Consider the following 23,130-nt stretch of genomic DNA (forward strand, 5'->3'; position numbering starts at 1 on the left):
ATCTTCCTACAACACCCATCAAATAACGAGTGAGAAAACTGAAACCTCGAAATTTCCCTATTCTAGCACACCCGAGACAGCTTCAACTCCCCCCAGCACTCATCAAAACACCAGTGTGAATACAAAAACGTCAACAATAGTCCATGTCACGCCAACTGAGCCAGGTACACCATCTGCTAGCAGCCATGCAGTCACCAGTGAGAAAACCAAAATTTCAACAACAGGCCATTCTACACCAAGTGAGACAGTCCCAATATCCCACAGCACCCATCAAATCACCAGTGAGAAAATTGAAAGTTCAACATTTGTACAGTCTTCACCAATTGAGACAGCATCAACTTCTCCAAACAGCCATCACATTTCCAGTGAGAAAACTGAAACTTCCTCAATTGTCCATTCTATCCCAACTGGGACAGCAACCTCTGCCAGCACCCATACAATCACCAGTGAGAAAACCGAAACATCCAAAATGGCGTATTCAGTACCAACTGAGACACCCTCAACTTCCCACAGCACCCATCAAATAACCAGTGAAAAAACTGAAACCTCACAATTTCCTCATTCTACCGCACCCGAGACAGCTTCAACTACCCCCAGCACTCATCAAAACACCAGTGTGAATACAGAAACGTCAACAATAGTCCATGTCACGCCAACTGAGCCAGGTACACCATCTGCTAGCAGCCATGCAGTCACCAGCGAGAAAACCAAAATTTCAACAACAGGCAATTCTACACCAAGTGAGACAGTCCCAATAACCCACAGCACCCATCAAATCACCAGCGAGAAAATTGAAAGCTCAACATTTGTACAGTCTTCACCAATTGAGACAGCATCAACTTCTCCAAAAAGCCATCAAATTACCAGTGAGAATACTGAAACTTCCACAATTGTCCATTCTATCCAAACTGGGACAGCAACCTCTGCCAGCACCCATGCAATCACCAGTGAGAAAACGGAAACATCCAAAATGGCGTTTTCAATACCAACTGAGACACTCTCAAATTCCCAGAGCACCCATCAAATAACCAGTGAGAAAACTAAAACCTCACAAATTCCCCATTCTACCGCACCCCAGACAGTTTCAACTCCCGCCAGCACTCATCAAATCACCAGTGTGAATATAGAAACCTCTACAATCGTCCACACTACCCCAACTGAGCCAGGAACACCATCTGCTAGCAGCCATGGTATCAGCAGCGAGAAAACTGAAATTTCAACAACAGTCCATTCCACACCAAGTGAGACACTCCCAATATCCCACAGCACCAATACAATCACCAGCGAGAAAATTGAAAGCTCAACAATTTTACACTCTTCACCAATTGAGACAGCATCAACTTCTCCAAACAGCCATCAAATTACCAGTGAGAAAACAGAAACTTCCACAATTGTCCATTCTACCCCAACTTGGACAGCAACCTCTGCCAGCACCCATGCAATCACCAGTGAGAAAACCGAAACATCCAAAATGGCGTATTCAGTACCAACTAAGACACCCTCAACTTCCCACAGCACCCATCAAATAACCAGTGAAAAAACTGAAACCTCACAATTTCCTCATTCTACCGCACCCGAGACAGCTTCAACTACCCACAGCACTCATCAAATCACCAGTGTGAATACAGAAACGTCAACAATAGTCCATGTCACGCCAACTGAGCCAGGTACACCATCTGCTAGCAGCCATGCAGTCACCAGCGAGAAAACCAAAATTTCAACAACAGGCAATTCTACACCAAGTGAGACAGTCCCAATAACCCACAGCACCCATCAAATCACCAGCGAGAAAATTGAAAGCTCAACATTTGTACAGTCTTCACCAATTGAGACAGCATCAACTTCTCCAAAAAGCCATCAAATTACCAGTGAGAATACTGAAACTTCCACAATTGTCCATTCTATCCAAACTGGGACAGCAACCTCTGCCAGCACCCATGCAATCACCAGTGAGAAAACGGAAACATCCAAAATGGCGTTTTCAATACCAACTGAGACACTCTCAAATTCCCACAGCACCCATCAAATAACCAGTGAGAAAACTAAAACCTCACAAATTCCCCATTCTACCGCACCCCAGACAGCTTCAACTCCCGCCAGCACTCATCAAATCACCAGTGTGAATATAGAAACCTCTACAATCGTCCACACTACCCCAACTGAGCCAGGAACACCATCTGCTAGCAGCCATGGTATCAGCAGCGAGAAAACTGAAATTTCAACAACAGTCCATTCCACACCAAGTGAGACACTCCTAATATCCCACAGCACCAATACAATCACCAGCGAGAAAATTGAAAGCTCAACAATTTTACACTCTTCACCAATTGAGACAGCATCAACTTCTCCAAACAGCCATCAAATTACCAGTGAGAAAACAGAAACATCCAAAATGGCGTATTCAGTACCAACTAAGACACCCTCAACTTCCCACAGCACCCATCAAATAACCAGTGAAAAAACTGAAACCTCACAATTTCCTCATTCTACCGCACCCGAGACAGCTTCAACTACCCACAGCACTCATCAAATCACCAGTGTGAATACAGAAACGTCAACAATAGTCCATGTCACGCCAACTGAGCCAGGTACACCATCTGCTAGCAGCCATGCAGTCACCAGCGAGAAAACCAAAATTTCAACAACAGGCCATTCTACACCAAGTGAGACAGTACCAATAACCCACAGCACCCATCAAATCACCAGCGAGAAAATTGAAAGCTCAACATTTGTACAGTCTTCACCAATTGAGACAGCATCAACTTCTCCAAAAAGCCATCAAATTACCAGTGAGAATGCTGAAACTTCCACAATTGTCCATTCTATCCCAACTGGGACAGCAACCTCTGCCAGCACCCATGCAATCACCAGTGAGAAAACGGAAACATCCAAAATGGCGTTTTCAATACCATCTGAGACACCCTCAAATTCCCAGAGCACCCATCAAATAACCAGTGAGAAAACTGAAACCTCACAAATTCCCCATTCTACCGCACCCGAGACAGCTTCAACTCCCGCCAGCACTCATCAAATCACCGGTGTGAATACAGAAACCTCTAAAATCGTCCACACTACCCCAACTGAGCCAGGAACACCATCTGCTAGCAGCCATGGTATCAGCAGCAAGAAAACTGAAATTTCAACAACAGGCCATTCTACACCAAGTGAGACAGTCCCAATAACCCACAGCACCCATCAAATCACCAGCGAGAAAATTGGAAGCTCAACATTTGTACAGTCTTCACCAATTGAGACAGCATCAACTTCTCCAAACAGCCATCAAATTACCAGTGAGAAAACAGAAACTTCCACAATTGTCCATTCTACCCCAACTTGGACAGCAACCTCTACCAGCACCCATGCAATCACCAGTGAGAAAACCGAAACATCCAAAATGGCGTATTCAGTACCAACTGAGACACCCTCAACTTCCCACAGCACCCATCAAATAACCAGTGAAAAAACTGAAACCTCACAATTTCCTCATTCTACCGCACCCGAGACAGCTTCAACTACCCCCAGCACTCATCAAATCACCAGTGTGAATACAGAAACGTCAACAATAGTCCATGTCACCCCAACTGAGCCAGGCACGACATCTGATAGCAGCCATAAAATCACCAGCGAGAAAACGGAAATTTCAACAAGACGCCATTCTACACCAAGTGAGACAGTCCCAATAACCCACAGCACCCATCAAATTACCAGCGAGAAAATTGAGAGCTCAACATTTGTACAGTCTTCACCAATTGAGACAGCATCAACTTCTCCAAAAAGCCATCAAATTACCAGTGAGAATACTGAAACTTCCACAATTGTCCATTCTATCCCAACTGGGACAGCAACCTCTGCCAGCACCCATGCAATCACCAGTGAGAAAACAGAAACATCCAAAATGGCGTTTTCAATACCAACTGAGACACCCTCAAATTCCCACAGCACCCATCAAATGACCAGTGAGAAAACTGAAACCTCACAAATTCCCCATTCTACCGCACCCGAGACTGCTTCAACTCCCGCCAGCACTCATCAAATCACCAGTGTGAATACAGAAACCTCTACAATCGTCCACACTACCCCAACTGAGCCAGGAACACCATCTGCTAGCAGCCATGGTATCAGCAGCGAGAAAACTGAAATTTCAACAACAGTCCATTCTACACCAAGTGAGACAGTCCCAATATCCCACAGCACCAATAAAATCACCAGCGAGAAAATTGAAAGGTCAACAATATTACACTCTTCACCAATTGAGACAGCATCAACTTCTTCAAACAGCCATCAAATTACCAGTGAGAAAACAGAAACTTCCACAATTGTCCATTCTACCCCAACTTGGACAGCAACCTCTGCCAGCACCCATGCAATCACCAGTGAGAAAACCGAAACATCCAAAATGGCGTATTCAATACCAACTGAGACACCCTCAACTTCCCACAGCACCCATCAAATAACCAGTGAAAAAACTGAAACCTCACAATTTCCTCATTCTACCACACCCGAGACAGCTTCAACTCCCCCACAGACTCATCAAATCACCAGTGTGAATACAGAAACGTCAACAATAGTCCATGTCACGCCAAATGAGCCAGGTACACCATCTGCTAGCAGCCATGCACTCACCAGCGAGAAAACCAAAATTTCAACAACAGGCCATTCTACACCAAGTGAGACAGTTCCAATAATCCACAGCACCCATCAAATCACCAGCAAGAAAATTGAAAGCTCAACATTTGTACAGTCTTCACCAATTGAGACAGCATCAACTTCTCCAAACAGCCATCAAATTACCAGTGAGAAAACTGAAACTTCCACAATTGTCAATTCTATCCCAACTGGGACAGCAACCTCTGCCAGCACCCATGCAATCACCAGTGAGAAAACCGCAACATCCAAAATGGCGTTTTCAATACCAACTGAGACACCCTCAAATTCCCACAGCACCCATCAAATAACCAGTGAGAAAACTGAAACTTCACAAATTCCCCATTCTACCGCACCCGAGACAGCTTCAACTCCCGCCAGCACTCATCAAATCACCAGTGTGAATACAGAAACCTCTACAATCGTCCACACTACCCCAACTGAGCCAGGAACACCATCTGCTAGCAGCCATGGTATCAGCAGCGAGAAAACTGAAATTTCAACAACAGTCCATTCTACACCAAGTGAGACAGTCCCAATATCCCACAGCACCAATAAAATCACCAGCGAGAAAATTGAAAGCTCAACAATTTTACACTCTTCACCAATTGAGACAGCATCAACTTCTCCAAACAGCCATCAAATTACCAGTGAGAAAACTGAAACTTCCACAATTGTCCATTCTATCCCAACTGGGACAGCAACCTCTGCCAGCACCCATGCAATCACCAGTGAGAAAACCGCAACATCCAAAATGGCGTTTTCAATACCAACTGAGACACCCTCAAATTCCCACAGCACCCATCAAATAACCAGTGAGAAAACTGAAACCTCACAAATTCCCCATTCTACCGCACCCGAGACAGCTTCAACTCCCGCCAGCACTCATCAAATCACCAGTGTGAATACAGAAACCTCTACAATCGTCCACACTACCCCAACTGAGCCAGGAACGCCATCTGCTAGCAGCCATGGTATCAGCAGTGAGAAAACTGAAATTTCAACAACAGTCCATTCTACACCAAGTGAGACAGTCCCAATATCCCACAGCACCAATAAAATCACCAGCGAGAAAATTGAAAGCTCAACAATTTTACACTCTTCACCAATTGAGACAGAATCAACTTCTCCAAACAGCCATCAAAAAAGCTCAACAATTTTACACTCTTCACCAATTGAGACAGCATCAACTTCTCCAAACAGCCATCAAATTACCAGTGAGAAAACTGAAACTTCCACAATTGTCCATTCTACCCCAACTTGGACAGCAACCTCTGCCAGCACCCATGCAATCACCAGTGAGAAAACCGAAACATCCAAAATGCTGTATTCAGTATCAACTGAGACACCCTCAACTTCCCACAGCACCCATCAAATAACCAGTGAAAAAACTGAAACCTCACAATTTCCTCATTCTACCGCACCCGAGACAGCTTCAACTACCCCCAGCACTCATCAAATCACCAGTATGTATACAGAAACGTCAACAATAGTCCATGTCACGCCAACTGAGCCAGGTACACCATCTGCTAGCAGCCATGCAGTCACCAGCGAGAAAACCAAAATTTCAACAACAGGCCATTCTACACCAAGTGAGACAGTCCCAATAACCCACAGCACCCATCAAATCACTAGTGAGAAAATTGAGAGCTCAACATTTGTACAGTCTTCACCAATTGAGACAGCATCAACTTCTCCAAAAAGCCATCAAATTACCAGTGAGAATACTGAAACTTCCACAATTGTCCATTCTATCCCAACTGGGACAGCAACCTCTGCCAGCACCCATGCAATCACCAGTGAGAAAACGGAAACATCCAAAATGGCATTTTCAATACCAACTGAGACACCCTCAAATTCCCACAGCACCCATCAAATTACCAGTGAGAAAACTGAAACCTCACAAATTCCCCATTCTACCGCACCCGAGACTGCTTCAACTCCCGCCAGCACTCATCAAATCACCAGTGTGAATACAGAAACCTCTACATTCGTCCACACTACCCCAACTGAGCCAGGAACACCATCTGTTAGCAGCCATGGTATCAGCAGCGAGAAAACTGAAATTTCAACAACAGTCCATTCTACACCAAGTGAGACAGTCCCAATATCCCACAGCACCCATCAAATCACCAGCGAGAAAATTGAAAGCTCAACATTTGTACAGTCTTCACCAATTGAGACAGCATCAACTTCTCCAAAAAGCCATCAAATAACCAGTGAGAATACTGAAACTTCCACAATTGTCCATTCTATCCCAACTGGGACAGCAACCTCTGCCAGCACCCATGCAATCACCAGTGAGAAAACGGAAACATCCAAAATGGCGTTTTCAATACCAACTGAGACACCCTCAAATTCCCACAGCACCCATCAAATTACCAGTGAGAAAACTGAAACCTCACAAATTCCCCATTCTACCGCACCCGAGACTGCTTCAACTCCCGCCAGCACTCATCAAATCACCAGTGTGAATACAGAAACCTCTACAATCGTCCACACTACCCCAACTGAGCCAGGAACACCATCTGTTAGCAGCCATGGTATCAGCAGCGAGAAAACTGAAATTTCAACAACAGTCCATTCTACACCAAGTGAGACAGTCCCAATATCCCACAGCACCAATAAAATCACCAGCGAGAAAATTGAAAGCTCAACAATTTTGCACTCTTCTCCGATTGAGACAGCATCAACTTCTCCAAACAGCCATCAAATTACCAGTGAGAAAACAGAAACTTCCACAATTGTCCATTCTACCCCAACTTGGACAGCAACCTCTGCCAGCACCCATGCAATCACCAGTGAGAAAACCGAAACATCCAAAATGGCGTATTCAGTACCAACTGAGACACCCTCAACTTCCCACAGCACCCATCAAATAACCAGTGAAAAAACTGAAACCTCACAATTTCCTCATTCTACCGCACCCGAGACAGCTTCAACTACCCCCAGCACTCATCAAATCACCAGTGTGAATACAGAAACGTCAACAATAGTCCATGTCACGCCAACTGAGCCAGGTACACCATCTGCTAGCAGCCATGCAGTCACCAGCGAAAAAACCAAAATTTCAACAACAGGCCATTCTACACCAAGTGAGACAGTCCCAATAACCCACAGCACCCATCAAATCACCAGCGAGAAAATTGAAAGCTCAACATTTGTACAGTCTTCACCAATTGAGACAGCATCAACTTCTCCAAAAAGCCATCAAATTACCAGTGAGAATACTGAAACTTCCACAATTGTCCATTCTATCCCAAGTGGGACAGCAACCTCTGCCAGCACCCATGCAATCACCAGTGAGAAAACGGAAACATCCAAAATGGCGTTTTCAATACCAACTGAGACACTCTCAAATTCCCACAGCACCCATCAAATAACCAGTGAGAAAACTGAAACCTCACAAATTCCCCATTCTACCGCACCCGAGACTGCTTCAACTCCCGCCAGCACTCATCAAATCACCAGTGTGAATACAGAAACCTCTACAATCGTCCACACTACCCCAACTGAGCCAGGAACACCATCTGCTAGCAGCCATGGTATCAGCAGCGAGAAAACTGAAATTTCAACAACAGTCCATTCTACACCAAGTGAGACAGTCCCAATATCCCACAGCACCAATAAAATCACCAGCGAGAAAATTGAAAGGTCTACAATATTACACTCTTCACCAATTGAGACAGCATCAACTTCTTCAAACAGCCATCAAATTACCAGTGAGAAAACAGAAACTTCCACAATTGTCCATTCTACCCCAACTTGGACAGCAACCTCTGCCAGCACCCATGCAATCACCAGTGAGAAAACCGAAACATCCAAAATGGCGTATTCAATACCAACTGAGACACCCTCAACTTCCCACAGCACCCATCAAATAACCAGTGAAAAAACTGAAACCTCACAATTTCCTCATTCTACCGCACCCAAGACAGCTTCAACTCCCCCACGGACTCATCAAATCACCAGTGTGAATACAGAAACTTCAACAATAGTCCATGTCACGCCAACTGAGCCAGGTACACCATCTGCTAGCAGCCATGCAGTCACCAGCGAGAAAACCAAAATTTCAACAACAGGCCATTCTACACCAAGTGAGACAGTTCCAATGACCCACAGCACCCATCAAATCACCAGCAAGAAAATTGAAAGCTCAACATTTGTACAGTCTTCACCAATTGAGACAGCATCAACTTCTCCAAACAGCCATCAAATTACCAGTGAGAAAACTGAAACTTCCACAATTGTCCATTCTATCCCAACTGGGACAGCAACCTCTGCCAGCACCCATGCAATCACCAGTGAGAAAACCGCAACATCCAAAATGGCGTTTTCAATACCAACTGAGACACCCTCAAATTCCCACAGCACCCATCAAATAACCAGTGAGAAAACTGAAACCTCACAAATTCCCCATTCTACTGCACCCGAGACAGCTTCAACTCCCGCCAGCACTCATCAAATCACCAGTGTGAATACAGAAACCTCTACAATCGTCCACACTACCCCACCTGAGCCAGGAACACCATCTGCTAGCAGCCATGGTATCAGCAGCGAGAAAACTGAAATTTCAACAACAGTCCATTCTACACCAAGTGAGACAGTCCCAATATCCCACAGCACCAATAAAATCACCAGCGAGAAAATTGAAAGCTCAACAATTTTACACTCTTCACCAATTGAGACAGCATCAACTTCTCCAAACAGCCATCAAAAAAGCTCAACAATTTTACACTCTTCACCAATTGAGACAGCATCAACTTCTCCAAACAGCCATCAAATTACCAGTGAGAAAACTGAAACTTCCACAAGTGTCCATTCTACCCCAACCTGGACAGCAACCTCTGCCAGCACCCATGCAATCACCAGTGAGAAAACCGAAACATCCAAAATGGCGTATTCAGTACCAACTGAGACACCCTCAACTTCCCACAGCACCCATCAAATAACCAGTGAAAAAACTGAAACCTCACAATTTCCTCATTCTACCGCACCCGAGACAGCTTCAACTAGCACCAGCACTCATCAAATCACCAGTGTGAATACAGAAACGTCAACAATAGTCCATGTCACGCCAACTGAGCCAGGTACACCATCTGCTAGCAGCCATGCAGTCACCAGCGAGAAAACCAAAATTTCAACAACAGGCCATTCTACACCAAGTGAGACAGTCCCAATAACCCACAGCACCCATCAAATCACCAGCGAGAAATTTGAAAGCTCAACATTTGTACAGTCTTCACCAATTGAGACAGCATCAACTTCTCCAAAAAGCCATCAAATTACCAGTGAGAATACTGAAACTTCCACAATTGTCCATTCTATCCCAACTGGGACAGCAACCTCTGCCAGCACCCATGCAATCACCAGTGAGAAAACGGAAACATCCAAAATGGCGTTTTCAATACCAACTGAGACACTCTCAAATTCCCACAGCACCCATCAAATAACCAGTGAGAAAACTAAAACCTCAAAAATTCCCCATTCTACCGCACCCGAGACAGCTTCAACTCCCGCCAGCACTCATCAAATCACCAGTGTGAATACAGAAACCTCTACAATCGTCCACACTAACCCAACTGAGCCAGGAACACCATCTGCTAGCAGCCATGGTATCAGCAGTGAGAAAACAGAAATTTCAACAACAGTCCATTCTACACCAAGTGAGACAGTCCCAATATCCCACAGCACCAATAAAATCACCAGCGAGAAAATTGAAAGCTCAACATTTGTACACTCTTCACCAATTGAGACAGCATCAAATTCTCCAAACAGCCATCAAATTACCAGTGAGAAAACAGAAACTTCCACAATTGTCCATTCTACCCCAACTGGGACAGCAACCTCTGCCAGCACCCATGCAATCACCAGTGAGAAAACCGAAACATCCAAAATGGCTTATTCAATACCAACTGAGACACCCTCAACTTCCCACAGCACCCATCAAATAACTAGTGAGAAAACTGAAACCTCACAAATTCCTCATTCTACCACACCCGAGACAGCTTCAACTCCCCCCAGCACTCATCAAATCACCAGCGAGAAAATTGAAATCTCAACGTTTGTATACTCCTCACCAATTGAGACAGAATCATCTTCTCCAAACAGCCATCAAATTACCAGTAAGAAAACAGAAACTTCCACAACTGTCCATTCTACCCCAATTGGGCCAGCATCCTCTGCCAGCACCCAGGCAATAACCAGTGGGAAAACCAAAACATCCAAAATGGCGTATTCATTGCCAACTGAGACACCCTCATCTTCCTACAACACCCATCAAATAACGAGTGAGAAAACTGAAACCTCGAAATTTCCATATTCTAGCACACCCGAGACAGCTACAACTCCCCCCAGCACTCATCAAAACACCAGTGTGAATACAAAAACGTCAACAATAGTCCATGTCACGGCAACTGAGCCAGGTACACCATCTGCTAGCAGCCATGCAGTCACCAGTGAGAAAACCAAAATTTCAACAACAGGCCATTCTACACCAAGTGAGACAGTCCCAATATCCCACAGCACCCATCAAATCACCAGTGAGAAAATTGAAAATTCAACATTTGTACAGTCTTCACCAATCGAGACAGCATCAACTTCTCCAAACAGCCATCAAATTTCCAGTGAGAAAACTGAAACTTCCACAATTGTACATTCTATCCCAACTGGGACAGCAACCTCTGCCAGCACCCATGCAATCACCAGTGAGAAAACCGAAACATCCAAAATGGCGTTTTCAATAACAACTGAGACACCCTCAACTTCCCACAGCACCCATCAAATAACCAGTGAGAAAACTGAAACCTCTCAAATTCCCCATTCTACCGCACCCGAGACAGCTTCAAGTCCTGCCAGCACTGATCAAATCACCATTGTGAATACAGAAACCTCAACAATAGTCCATGTCACCCCAACTGAGCCAGGCACACCATCTGCTAGCAGCCAGGCTATCACCAGCGAGAAAACGGAAATTTCAACAACAGTCCATTCTACACCAAGTGAGAAAGTCCCAATATCCCAAAGCACCCATCAAATCACCAGCGAGAAAATTGAAAGCTCAACATTTTTACACTCTTCACCAATTGAGACAGCATCAACTTCTCCAAAAAGCCATCAAATTACCAGTGAGAAAACAGAAACTTCCACAATTGTCCATTCTACGCCAACTGGGACAGCAACCTCTGCCAGCACCCATGCAATCACCAGTGAGAAAACCGAAACATCCAAAATGGTGTATTCAATACCAACTGAGACACCCTCAACTTCCCACAGCACCCAGCAAATAACTAGTGAGAAAACTGAAACCTCACAAATTCCTCATTCTACCACACCCGAGATAGCTTCAACTCCCCTCAGCACTCATCAAATCACCAGTGTGAATACAGAAACCTCAACGTTTGTATACTCCTCACCAATTGAGACAGAATCACCTTCTCCAAACAGCCATCAAATTACCAGTAAGAAAACAGAAACTTCCACAACTGTCCATTCTACCGCAATTGGGCCAGCATCCTCTGCCAGCACCCAGGCAATAACCAGTGAGAAAACCAAAACATCCAAAATGGCGTATCCATTGCCAACTGAGACACCCTCAACTTCCCACAGCACCCATCAAATAACTAGTGAGAAAGCTGAAACCTCACAAATTGCTCAATCTACCACACCCGAGATAGCTTCAACTCCCCTCAGCACTCATCAAATCACCAGTGTGAATATAGAAAATTCTACAATCGTCCACTTTACCCAAACTGAGCCAGGCATACCATCTGCTAGCAGCCATGCATTCACCAGCGAGAAAACTGAAATTTCAACAACAGTTCATTCTACACCAAGTGAGACAGTACCAATATCCTACAGCACCCATCAAATCACCAGTGAGAAAATTGAAAGTTCAACATTTGTACACTCATCACCAATTGTGACAGCATCATCTTCTCCAAACAGCCATCAAATTACCAGTGAGAAAACAGAAACTTCCACAATTGTCCATTCTACCCCAACTGGGACAGCAACCTCTGCCAGCACCCATGCAATCTCAAGTGAGAAAACCGGAACATCCAAAATGGTGCATTCAATACCAACTGAGACACCCTCAACTTCCCACAGCATCAATCAAATCACCAGTGAGAAAACTGAAACCTCACAATTTCCTCATTCTACCGCACCCGAGACAGCTTCAACTCCCCCCAGCACTCATCAAATCACCAGTGTGAATACAGAAACCTCTACAATCGTCCACACTACCCCAACTGAGCCAGGCACACCCTCTGCTAGCAGCCATGAAATCACCAGCGAGAAAACTGAAATTTCAAAAACAGTCCATTCTACACCGAGTGAGACAGTCCCAATATCCCACAGCACCAATAAAATCACCAGCGAGAAAATTGAAAGCTCAACAATATTACACTCTTCACCAATTGAGACAGCATCAACCTCTCCAAACAGCCATCAAATTACCAGTGAGAAAACAGAAACTTCCACAATTGTCCATTCTACCCCAACTTGGACAGCAACCTCTCCCAGCACCCATGCAATCACCAGTGAGAAAACCGAAACATCCAAAATGGCGTATTCAATACCAACTGAGACACCCTCAACTTCCCACAGCACCCATCAAATAACGAGTGAAAAAACTGAAACCTCACAAATGCCCCATTTTACCGCACCCGAGACTGCTTCAACTCCTGCCAGCACTCATCAAATCACCAGTGTGAATACAGAAACGTCAACAATAGTCCATGTCACGCCAACTGAGCCAGGTACACCATCTGCTAGCAGCCATGCAGTCACCAGCGAGAAAACCAAAATTTCAACAACAGGCCATTCTACACCAAGTGAGACAGTCCCAATAACCCACAGCACCAATAAAATCACCAGCGAGAAAATTGAAAGCTCAACAATTTTACACTCTTCACCAATTGAGACAGCATCAACTTCTCCAAACAGCCATCAAATTACCAGTGAGAAAACAGAAACTTCCACAATTGTCCATTCTACCCCAACTTGGACAGCAACCTCTGCCAGCACCCATGCAATCACCAGTGAGAAAAACGAAACATCCAAAATGGCGTATTCAGTACCAACTGAGACACCCTCAACTTCCCACAGCACCCATCAAATAACCAGTGAAAAAACTGAAACCTCACAATTTCCTCATTCTACCGCACCCGAGACAGCTTCAACTACCCCCAGCACTCATCAAATCACCAGTGTGAATATAGAAACCTCTACAATCGTCCACACTACCCCAACTGAGCCAGGAAAACCATCTGCTAGCAGCGATGGTATCAGCAGCGAGAAAACTGAAATTTCAACAACAGTCCATTCCACGCCAAGTGAGACACTCCCAATATCCCACAGCACCAATAAAATCACCAGCGAGAAAATTGAAAGCTCAACAATTTTACACTCTTCACCAATTGAGACAGCATCAACTTCTCCAAACAGCAATCAAATTACCAGTGAGAAAACAGAAACTTCCACAATTGTCCATTCTACCCCAACTTGGACAGCAACCTCTGCCAGCACCCATGCAATCACCAGTGAGAAAACCGAAACATCCAAAATGGCGTATTCAGTACCAACTAAGACACCCTCAACTTCCCACAGCACCCATCAAATAACCAGTGAAAAAACTGAAACCTCACAATTTCCTCATTCTACCGCACCCGAGACAGCTTCAACTACCCCCAGCACTCATCAAATCACCAGTGTGAATACAGAAACGTCAACAATAGTCCATGTCACGCCAACTGAGCCAGGTACACCATCTGCTAGCAGCCATGCAGTCACCAGCGAGAAAACCAAAATTTCAACAACAGGCCATTCTACACCAAGTGAGACAGTACCAATAACCCACAGCACCCATCAAATCACCAGCGAGAAAATTGAAAGCTCAACATTTGTACAGTCTTCAACAATTGAGACAGCATCAACTTCTCCAAAAAGCCATCAAATTACCAGTGAGAATGCTGAAACTTCCACAATTGTCCATTCTATCCCAACTGGGACAGCAACCTCTGCCAGCACCCATGCAATCACCAGTGAGAAAAAGGAAACATCCAAAATGGCGTTTTCAATACCATCTGAGACACCCTCAAATTCCCAGAGCACCCATCAAATAACCAGTGAGAAAATTGAAACCTCACAAATTCCCCATTCTACCGCACCTGAGACAGCTTCAACTCCCGCCAGCACTCATCAAATCACCAGTGTGAATACAGAAACCTCTAAAATCGTCCACACTACCTCAACTGAGCCAGGAACACCATCTGCTAGCAGCCATGGTATCAGCAGCGAGAAAACTGAAATTTCAACAACAGTCCATTCTACACCAAGTGAGACAGTCCCAATATCCCACAGCACCAATAAAATCACCAGCGAGAAAATTGAAAGCTCAACAATTTTACACTCTTCACCAATTGAGACAGCATCAACTTCTCCAAACAGCCATCAAATTACCAGTGAGAAAACAGAAACTTCCACAATTGTCCATTCTACCCCAACTTGGACAGCAACCTCTGCCAGCACCCATGCAATCACCAGTGAGAAAACAGAAACATCCAAAATGGCATTTTCAATACTAACTGAGACACCCTCAAATTCCCACAGCACCCATCAAATAACCAGTGAGAAAACTGAAACCTCACAAATTCCTCATTCTACCACACCCGAGATAGCTTCAACTACCCCCAACACTCATCAAATCACCAGCGAGAAAATTGAAAGCTCAACATTTGTATACTCCTCACCAATTGAGACAGAATCAACTTCTCCAAACAGCCATCAAATTACCAGTAAGAAAACAGAAACTTCCACAACTGTCCATTCTACCCCAATTGGGCCAGCATCCTCTGCCAGCACCCGGGCAATAACCAGTGAGAAAACCGAAACATCCAAAATGGCGTATTCATTGCCAACTGAGACACCCTCATCTTTCTACAACACCCATCAAAAAACGAGTGAGAATACTGAAACCACGAAATTTCCCTATTCTAGCACACCCGAGACAGCTTCAACTCCCCCCAGCACTCATCAAAACCCCAGTGTGAATACAGAAACATCAACAATAGTCCATGTCACGCCAACTGAGCCAGGTACACCATCTGCTAGCAGCCATGCAGTCACCAGCGAGAAAACCAACATTTCAACAACAGACCATTCTACACCAAGTGAGACAGTCCCAATATCCCACAGCACCCATCAAATCACCAGCGAGAAAATTGAAAGCTCAACATTTGTACAGTCTTCACCAATTGAGACAGCATCAACTTCTCCAAACAGCCATCAAATTACCAGTGAGAAAACTGAAACTTCCACAATTGTCCATTCTATCCCAACTGGGACAGCAACCTCTGCCAGCACCCATGCAATCACCAGTGACAAAACCGAAACATCCAAAATGGCATTTTCAATACCAACTGAGACACCCTCAACTTCCCACAGCACCCATCAAATAACCAGTGAGAAAACTGAAACCTCACAAATTCCCCATTCTGCCGCACCCGGGACAGCTTCAAGTCCTGCCAGCACTGATCAAATTGCCAGTGTGAATACAGAAACCTCAACAATAGTCCACTTTACCCCAACTGAGCCAGGCACACCATCTGCTAGTAGCCATGCTATCACCAGCGAGAAAACAGAAATTTCAACAACAGTCCATTCTACACCAGGTGAGACAGTCCCAATAACCCACAGCACCCATCAAATCACCAGCGAGAAAATTGAAAGCTCAACTTTTGTACACTCTTCACCAATTGAGACAGCATCAACTTCTCCAAACAGCCATCAAATTACCAGTGAGAAAACAGAAACTTCCACAATTGTCCATTCTACCCCAACTGGGACAGCAACCTCTGCCAGCACCCATGCAATCTCAAGTGAGAAAACCGGAACATCCAAAATGGTGCATTCAATACCAACTGAGACACCCTCAACTTCCCACAGCATCAATCAAATCACCAGTGAGAAAACTGAAACCTCACAATTTCCTCATTCTACCGCACCCGAGACAGCTTCAACTCCCCCCAGCACTCATCAAATCACCAGTGTGAATACAGAAACCTCTACAATCGTCCACACTACCCCAACTGAGCCAGGCACACCCTCTGCTAGCAGCCATGAAATCACCAGCGAGAAAACTGAAATTTCAAAAACAGTCCATTCTACACCGAGTGAGACAGTCCCAATATCCCACAGCACCAATAAAATCACCAGCGAGAAAATTGAAAGCTCAACAATATTACACTCTTCACCAATTGAGACAGCATCAACCTCTCCAAACAGCCATCAAATTACCAGTGAGAAAACAGAAACTTCCACAATTGTCCATTCTACCCCAACTTGGACAGCAACCTCTCCCAGCACCCATGCAATCACCAGTGAGAAAACCGAAACATCCAAAATGGCGTATTCAATACCAACTGAGACACCCTCAACTTCCCACAGCACCCATCAAATAACGAGTGAAAAAACTGAAACCTCACAAATGCCCCATTCTACCGCACCCGAGACTGCTTCAACTCCTGCCAGCACTCATCAAATCACCAGTGTGAATACAGAAACGTCAACAATAGTCCATGTCACGCCAACTGAGCCAGGTACACCATCTGCTAGCAGCCATGCAGTCACCAGCGAGAAAACCAAAATTTCAACAACAGGCCATTCTACACCAAGTGAGACAGTCCCAATAACCCACAGCACCAATAAAATCACCAGCGAGAAAATTGAAAGCTCAACAATTTTACACTCTTCACCAATTGAGACAGCATCAACTTCTCCAAACAGCCATCAAATTACCAGTGAGAAAACAGAAACTTCCACAATTGTCCATTCTACCCCAACTTGGACAGCAACCTCTGCCAGCACCCATGCAATCACCAGTGAGAAAAACGAAACATCCAAAATGGCGTATTCAGTACCAACTGAGACACCCTCAACTTCCCACAGCACCCATCAAATAACCAGTGAAAAAACTGAAACCTCACAATTTCCTCATTCTACCGCACCCGAGACAGCTTCAACTACCCCCAGCACTCATCAAATCACCAGTGTGAATATAGAAACCTCTACAATCGTCCACACTACCCCAACTGAGCCAGGAAAACCATCTGCTAGCAGCGATGGTATCAGCAGCGAGAAAACTGAAATTTCAACAACAGTCCATTCCACGCCAAGTGAGACACTCCCAATATCCCACAGCACCAATAAAATCACCAGCGAGAAAATTGAAAGCTCAACAATTTTACACTCTTCACCAATTGAGACAGCATCAACTTCTCCAAACAGCCATCAAATTACCAGTGAGAAAACAGAAACTTCCACAATTGTCCATTCTACCCCAACTTGGACAGCAACCTCTGCCAGCACCCATGCAATCACCAGTGAGAAAACCGAAACATCCAAAATGGCGTATTCATTGCCAACTGAGACACCCTCATCTTTCTACAACACCCATCAAAAAACGAGTGAGAATACTGAAACCACGAAATTTCCCTATTCTAGCACACCCGAGACAGCTTCAACTCCCCCCAGCACTCATCAAAACCCCAGTGTGAATACAGAAACATCAACAATAGTCCATGTCACGCCAACTGAGCCAGGTACACCATCTGCTAGCAGCCATGCAGTCACCAGCGAGAAAACCAACATTTCAACAACAGACCATTCTACACCAAGTGAGACAGTCCCAATATCCCACAGCACCCATCAAATCACCAGCGAGAAAATTGAAAGCTCAACATTTGTACAGTCTTCACCAATTGAGACAGCATCAACTTCTCCAAACAGCCATCAAATTACCAGTGAGAAAACTGAAACTTCCACAATTGTCCATTCTATCCCAACTGGGACAGCAACCTCTGCCAGCACCCATGCAATCACCAGTGACAAAACCGAAACATCCAAAATGGCATTTTCAATACCAACTGAGACACCCTCAACTTCCCACAGCACCCATCAAATAACCAGTGAGAAAACTGAAACCTCACAAATTCCCCATTCTGCCGCACCCGGGACAGCTTCAAGTCCTGCCAGCACTGATCAAATTGCCAGTGTGAATACAGAAACCTCAACAATAGTCCACTTTACCCCAACTGAGCCAGGCACACCATCTGCTAGTAGCCATGCTATCACCAGCGAGAAAACAGAAATTTCAACAACAGTCCATTCTACACCAGGTGAGACAGTCCCAATAACCCACAGCACCCATCAAATCACCAGCGAGAAAATTGAAAGCTCAACTTTTGTACACTCTTCACCAATTGAGACAGCATCAACTTCTCCAAACAGCCATCAAATTACCAGTGAGAAAACAGAAACTTCCACAATTGTCCATTCTACCCCAACTGGGACAGCAACCTCTGCCAGCACCAATGCAATCACCAGTGAGAAAACCGAAACATCCAAAATGGCATATTCAATACCATATGAGGCACCCTCAACTTCCCACAGCACCCATCAAATAACAAGTGATAAAACTGAAACCTCGCAATTTCCTCATTCTTCCGCACCCGAGACAAGTTCAACTCCCCCCAGCACTCATCAAATCACCAGTGTGAATACAGAAACCTCAACAATAGTCAATTTCACCCCAACTGAGCCAGGCAGACCATCTGCTAACAGCCATGCAGTATCCAGCAAGAAAACCGAAATTTCAACAACAGGCCATTCTATACCAAGTGAGACAGTCCCAATATCCCACAGCACCCATCAAATCACCAGCGAGAAAATTGAAAGCTCAACATTTGTACACTCTTCACCAAATGAGACAGCATCAATTTCTCCAAACAGCCATCAAATTACCAGTGAGAAAACCGAAACCTCACAATTTTCTCATTCTACCGCACCCGAGACAGCTTCAACTCCCCCCAGCACTCATCAAATCACCAGTGTGAATACAGAAACCTCAACAATAGTCCATGTCACCCCAACTGAGCCAGGCACAACATCTGTTAGCAGCCATAAAATCACCAGCGAGAAAACGGAAATTTCAACAAGAGGCCATTCTACACCAAGTGAGACAGCATCAATTTCTCCAAACAGCCATCAAATTACCAGTGAGAAAACAGAAATTTCCACAATTGTACATTATACCCCAATTGGGACAGCAATCTCTGCCAGCACCCATGCAATCACCAGTGAGCAAACCGAAACATCCAAAATGTTCTATTCAAAACCAACTGAGACACCCTCAACTTCCCACAGCACCCATCAAATAACAAGTGAGAATACTGAAACCTCACAATTTCCCCATTCTACCCCAACTGAGACAGCTTCAACTCCCCCCAGCACTCATCAAATCACCAGTGTGAATACAGAAACCTCTACAATCGTCCACACTACCCCAACTGAGCCAGGCACACCATCTGCTAGCAGCCATGCAATCACCAGCGAGAAAACTGAAATTTCAACAACAGTCCATTCTACGCCAAGTGACACAGTCCCAATATCCCACAGCACTCATCAAATCACCAGAGAGAAAATTGAAAGCTCAACATTTGTACACTCTTCAACAATTGAGACAGGATCAACTTCTCCAAACAGCCATCAATTTACCAGTGAGAAAAAAGAAACTTCCACAATTGTCCATTCTACCCCAACTGGGACAGCAACCTCTTCCAGCACCCATGCAATGACCAGTGAGAAAACCGAAACATCCAAAATGGCGAATTCAATACCAACTGAGACACCCTCAACTTCCTACAGCACCCATCAAATAACCAGTGAGAAAACTGAAACCTCACAATTTTCTCATTCTACCGCACCCGAGAGAGCTTCAACTCCCCCCAGCACTCATCAAATCACCAGTGTGAATACAGAAACCTCAACAATAGTCCATGTTACCCCAACTGAACCAGGCACACCATCTGCTAGCAGCCATGGTATCACCAGCGAGAAAACTGAAATTTCAACAACAGTCCATTCTACACCAAGTGAGACAGTCCCAATATCCCACAGCACCAATAAAATCACCAGCGAGAAAATTGAAAGCTCAACATTTTTACACTCTTCACCAATTGAGACAGCATCAACTTCTCCAAACAGCCATCAAATTACCAGTGAGAAAACAGAAACTTCCACAATTGTCCATTCTACCCCAACTTGGACAGCAACCTCTGCCAGCACCCATGCAATAACCAGTGAGAAAACCGAAACATCCAAAATGGCGTATTCAATATCAACTGAGACACCCTCCACTTCCCACAGCATCCATCAAATAACCAGTGAAAAAACTGAAACCTCACAAATTCCTCATTCTACCGCACCCGAGACAGCTTCAACTCCCCCCAGCACTCATGAAATCACCAGTGTGAATACAGAAACCTCAACAATAGTCCATGTCACCCCAACTGAGCCAGGCACACCATCTGCTAGCAGCCATGCAGTCACCAGCGAGAAAACAGCAACTTCCACAACAGTCCATTCTACACCAAGTGAGACAGTCCCAATATCCCACAGCACCCATCAAATCATCAGCGAGAAAATTGAAAGCTCAACATTTGTATACTCCTCACCAACTGAGACAGCATCAACTTCTCCAAGCAGCCATCAAATTACCAGTAAGAAAACAGAAACTTCCACAACTGTCCATTCTACCCCAAATGGGACAGCAACCTCTGCCAGCACCCAGGCAATAACCAGTGAGAAAACCGAAACATCCAAAATGACGTATTCAATGCCAACTGAGACACCCTCACCTTCCTACAGCACCCATCAAATAACAAGTGAGAATTCTGAATCCTCGAAATTTCCCCATTCTAGCACACCTGAGACAGCTTCAACTCCCCCCAGCACTCATCAAATAACAAGTTTGAATACAGAAATCTCAACAATATTCCATGTTACCCCAACTGAGCCAGGCACACCATCTGCTAGCAGCCATGAAATCACCAGCGAGAAAACGGAAATTTCAACAACAGGCCATTCTACACCAAGTGAGACCGTCCCAATATCCCACAGTACCCATCAAATCACCTGCGAGAAAACTGAAAGCTCAACATTTGTACACTCTTCCCCTATTGAGACAGCATCAACTTCTCCAAACAGCCATCAAATTACCAGTGATAAAACAGAACCTTCCACAATTGTCCATTCTACCCCAACTGGGACAGCAACCTCTGCTAGCTCCCATGCAATCTCCAGTGAGAAAACCGGAACATCCAAAATGGTGGATTCAATTACAACTGAGACACCCTCAACTTCCCACAGCACACCTCAAATAACAAGTGAGAATATTGAAAACTCACAATTTCCCCATTCTACCGCACCCGAGACAGCTACAACTCCACCCAGCACTCATCCAATCACCAGTGTGAATACAGAAACCTCAACAATAGTCCATGTTACCCCAACTGAGCCAGGCACACCATCTGCTAGCAGCCACGCAGTCACCAGCGAGAAAATCAAAATTTCAACAACAGGTCATTCTACACCAAGTGAGACAGTCCCAATATCCCACAGCACCCATCAAATCACCAGTGAGAAAATTAGAAGCTCAACAGTTGCAGAGACTTCATCAACAGCAACATCGTCAACTTCCAAAAGCAGCCATGAAAGAACAAGCGAAAGTATTGAAACTTCACAACTGACTCATTCTACACCGCCAGAGACAGCTTCAATTCAACCCAGCACCCATCTAACTACCAGTCAGAAAACAGAAACACCAACAGTTGAATATTCATCACCAACTGAGACAATGTCAGCTTCGCCAAGCACACATCATATTACCAGTGAGAAAACTGAAACTTCACAGATGACACATTCTACACCACACAAAACAGCTTCAATTCACCCCAGCACCCATCAAGACACCAGTGAAGGAACAGAAACCTCAACAATCATCCATTTTACACCAACTGAGACAACCTCATCTTCCCCCACCACCCATCAATTCACAAGTGAGACAAGTGCAACTTTACCGACTTTCCATTCTACACCCACTAAGACAGCCTCAACCGCTTCCACCCACCATCCAATCTCAAATGTGATAGCTGAAACCTCAACACATTTTTATTCCACAACTGTGACTGCATCAACATCCCACAGCTCCCATATTGTCACCAGTAAGAAAACAGACAATGCAACCAGCATCTATCCTACACACACTAAGGCCACCTCAACTTTGCCCATGAGCACCTATCCTCTCACCTCCACTCAGACTCCTGCAACCCGAACCATTATCCATTCTACAGTAACTAAGACAACCGCAACATCTTCCAGCGTCCATCCAATCACTAGAGAGACAACTGCAACTTCAACAACCTTCCATCGTACATCAGCTGAGAAAACCTCAGGTACGTGCTCTCATTTATGGGTGTGATGTTATGGTGTGGTATGAAAACATGGTATAAGCTGCACACTTGCTTTCAGCAGTGCATTGTAGTCAGTGCATATGAAGGAGAGAAAGCAAGGAAGCTATTTTGAGGGTTGAGCTGTCACCTGGAGCTATGGAGAACGGCGCAAGGTGGTTTAAGCAGTGTGCTT

General features: G+C 44.9%; 2 protein-coding genes across 2 annotated transcripts in view; both read left to right on the forward strand.

Annotated features, from left to right (window-relative positions):
- Positions 1-20,783, forward strand: part of LOC138473456 (mucin-3B-like) — a 38,848-nt gene extending 18,065 nt beyond the window's left edge. Inside the window, exons 2-3 of the mRNA XM_069612124.1 lie at positions 67-20,579; positions 20,692-20,783. Of these exons, the coding sequence (XP_069468225.1) occupies positions 67-20,579; positions 20,692-20,783 (20,605 nt within the window). The remainder of the gene's footprint in view (positions 1-66; positions 20,580-20,691) is intronic.
- The window catches only part of LOC138568755 (mucin-3A-like), a 95,202-nt gene continuing 92,820 nt past the window's right edge, over positions 20,749-23,130 (forward strand). The window contains exon 1 of the mRNA XM_069646541.1: positions 20,749-22,940. Coding sequence (XP_069502642.1) covers positions 20,810-22,940 — 2,131 coding nt within the window. The 5' untranslated portion in view covers positions 20,749-20,809. The remainder of the gene's footprint in view (positions 22,941-23,130) is intronic.

This window comes from Ambystoma mexicanum, chromosome 1p (assembly GCF_040938575.1).
Source record: "Ambystoma mexicanum isolate Mex_15411 chromosome 1p, UKY_AmexF1_1, whole genome shotgun sequence".
In the NCBI taxonomy this organism is placed as follows: Eukaryota; Metazoa; Chordata; class Amphibia; order Caudata; family Ambystomatidae; genus Ambystoma; species Ambystoma mexicanum.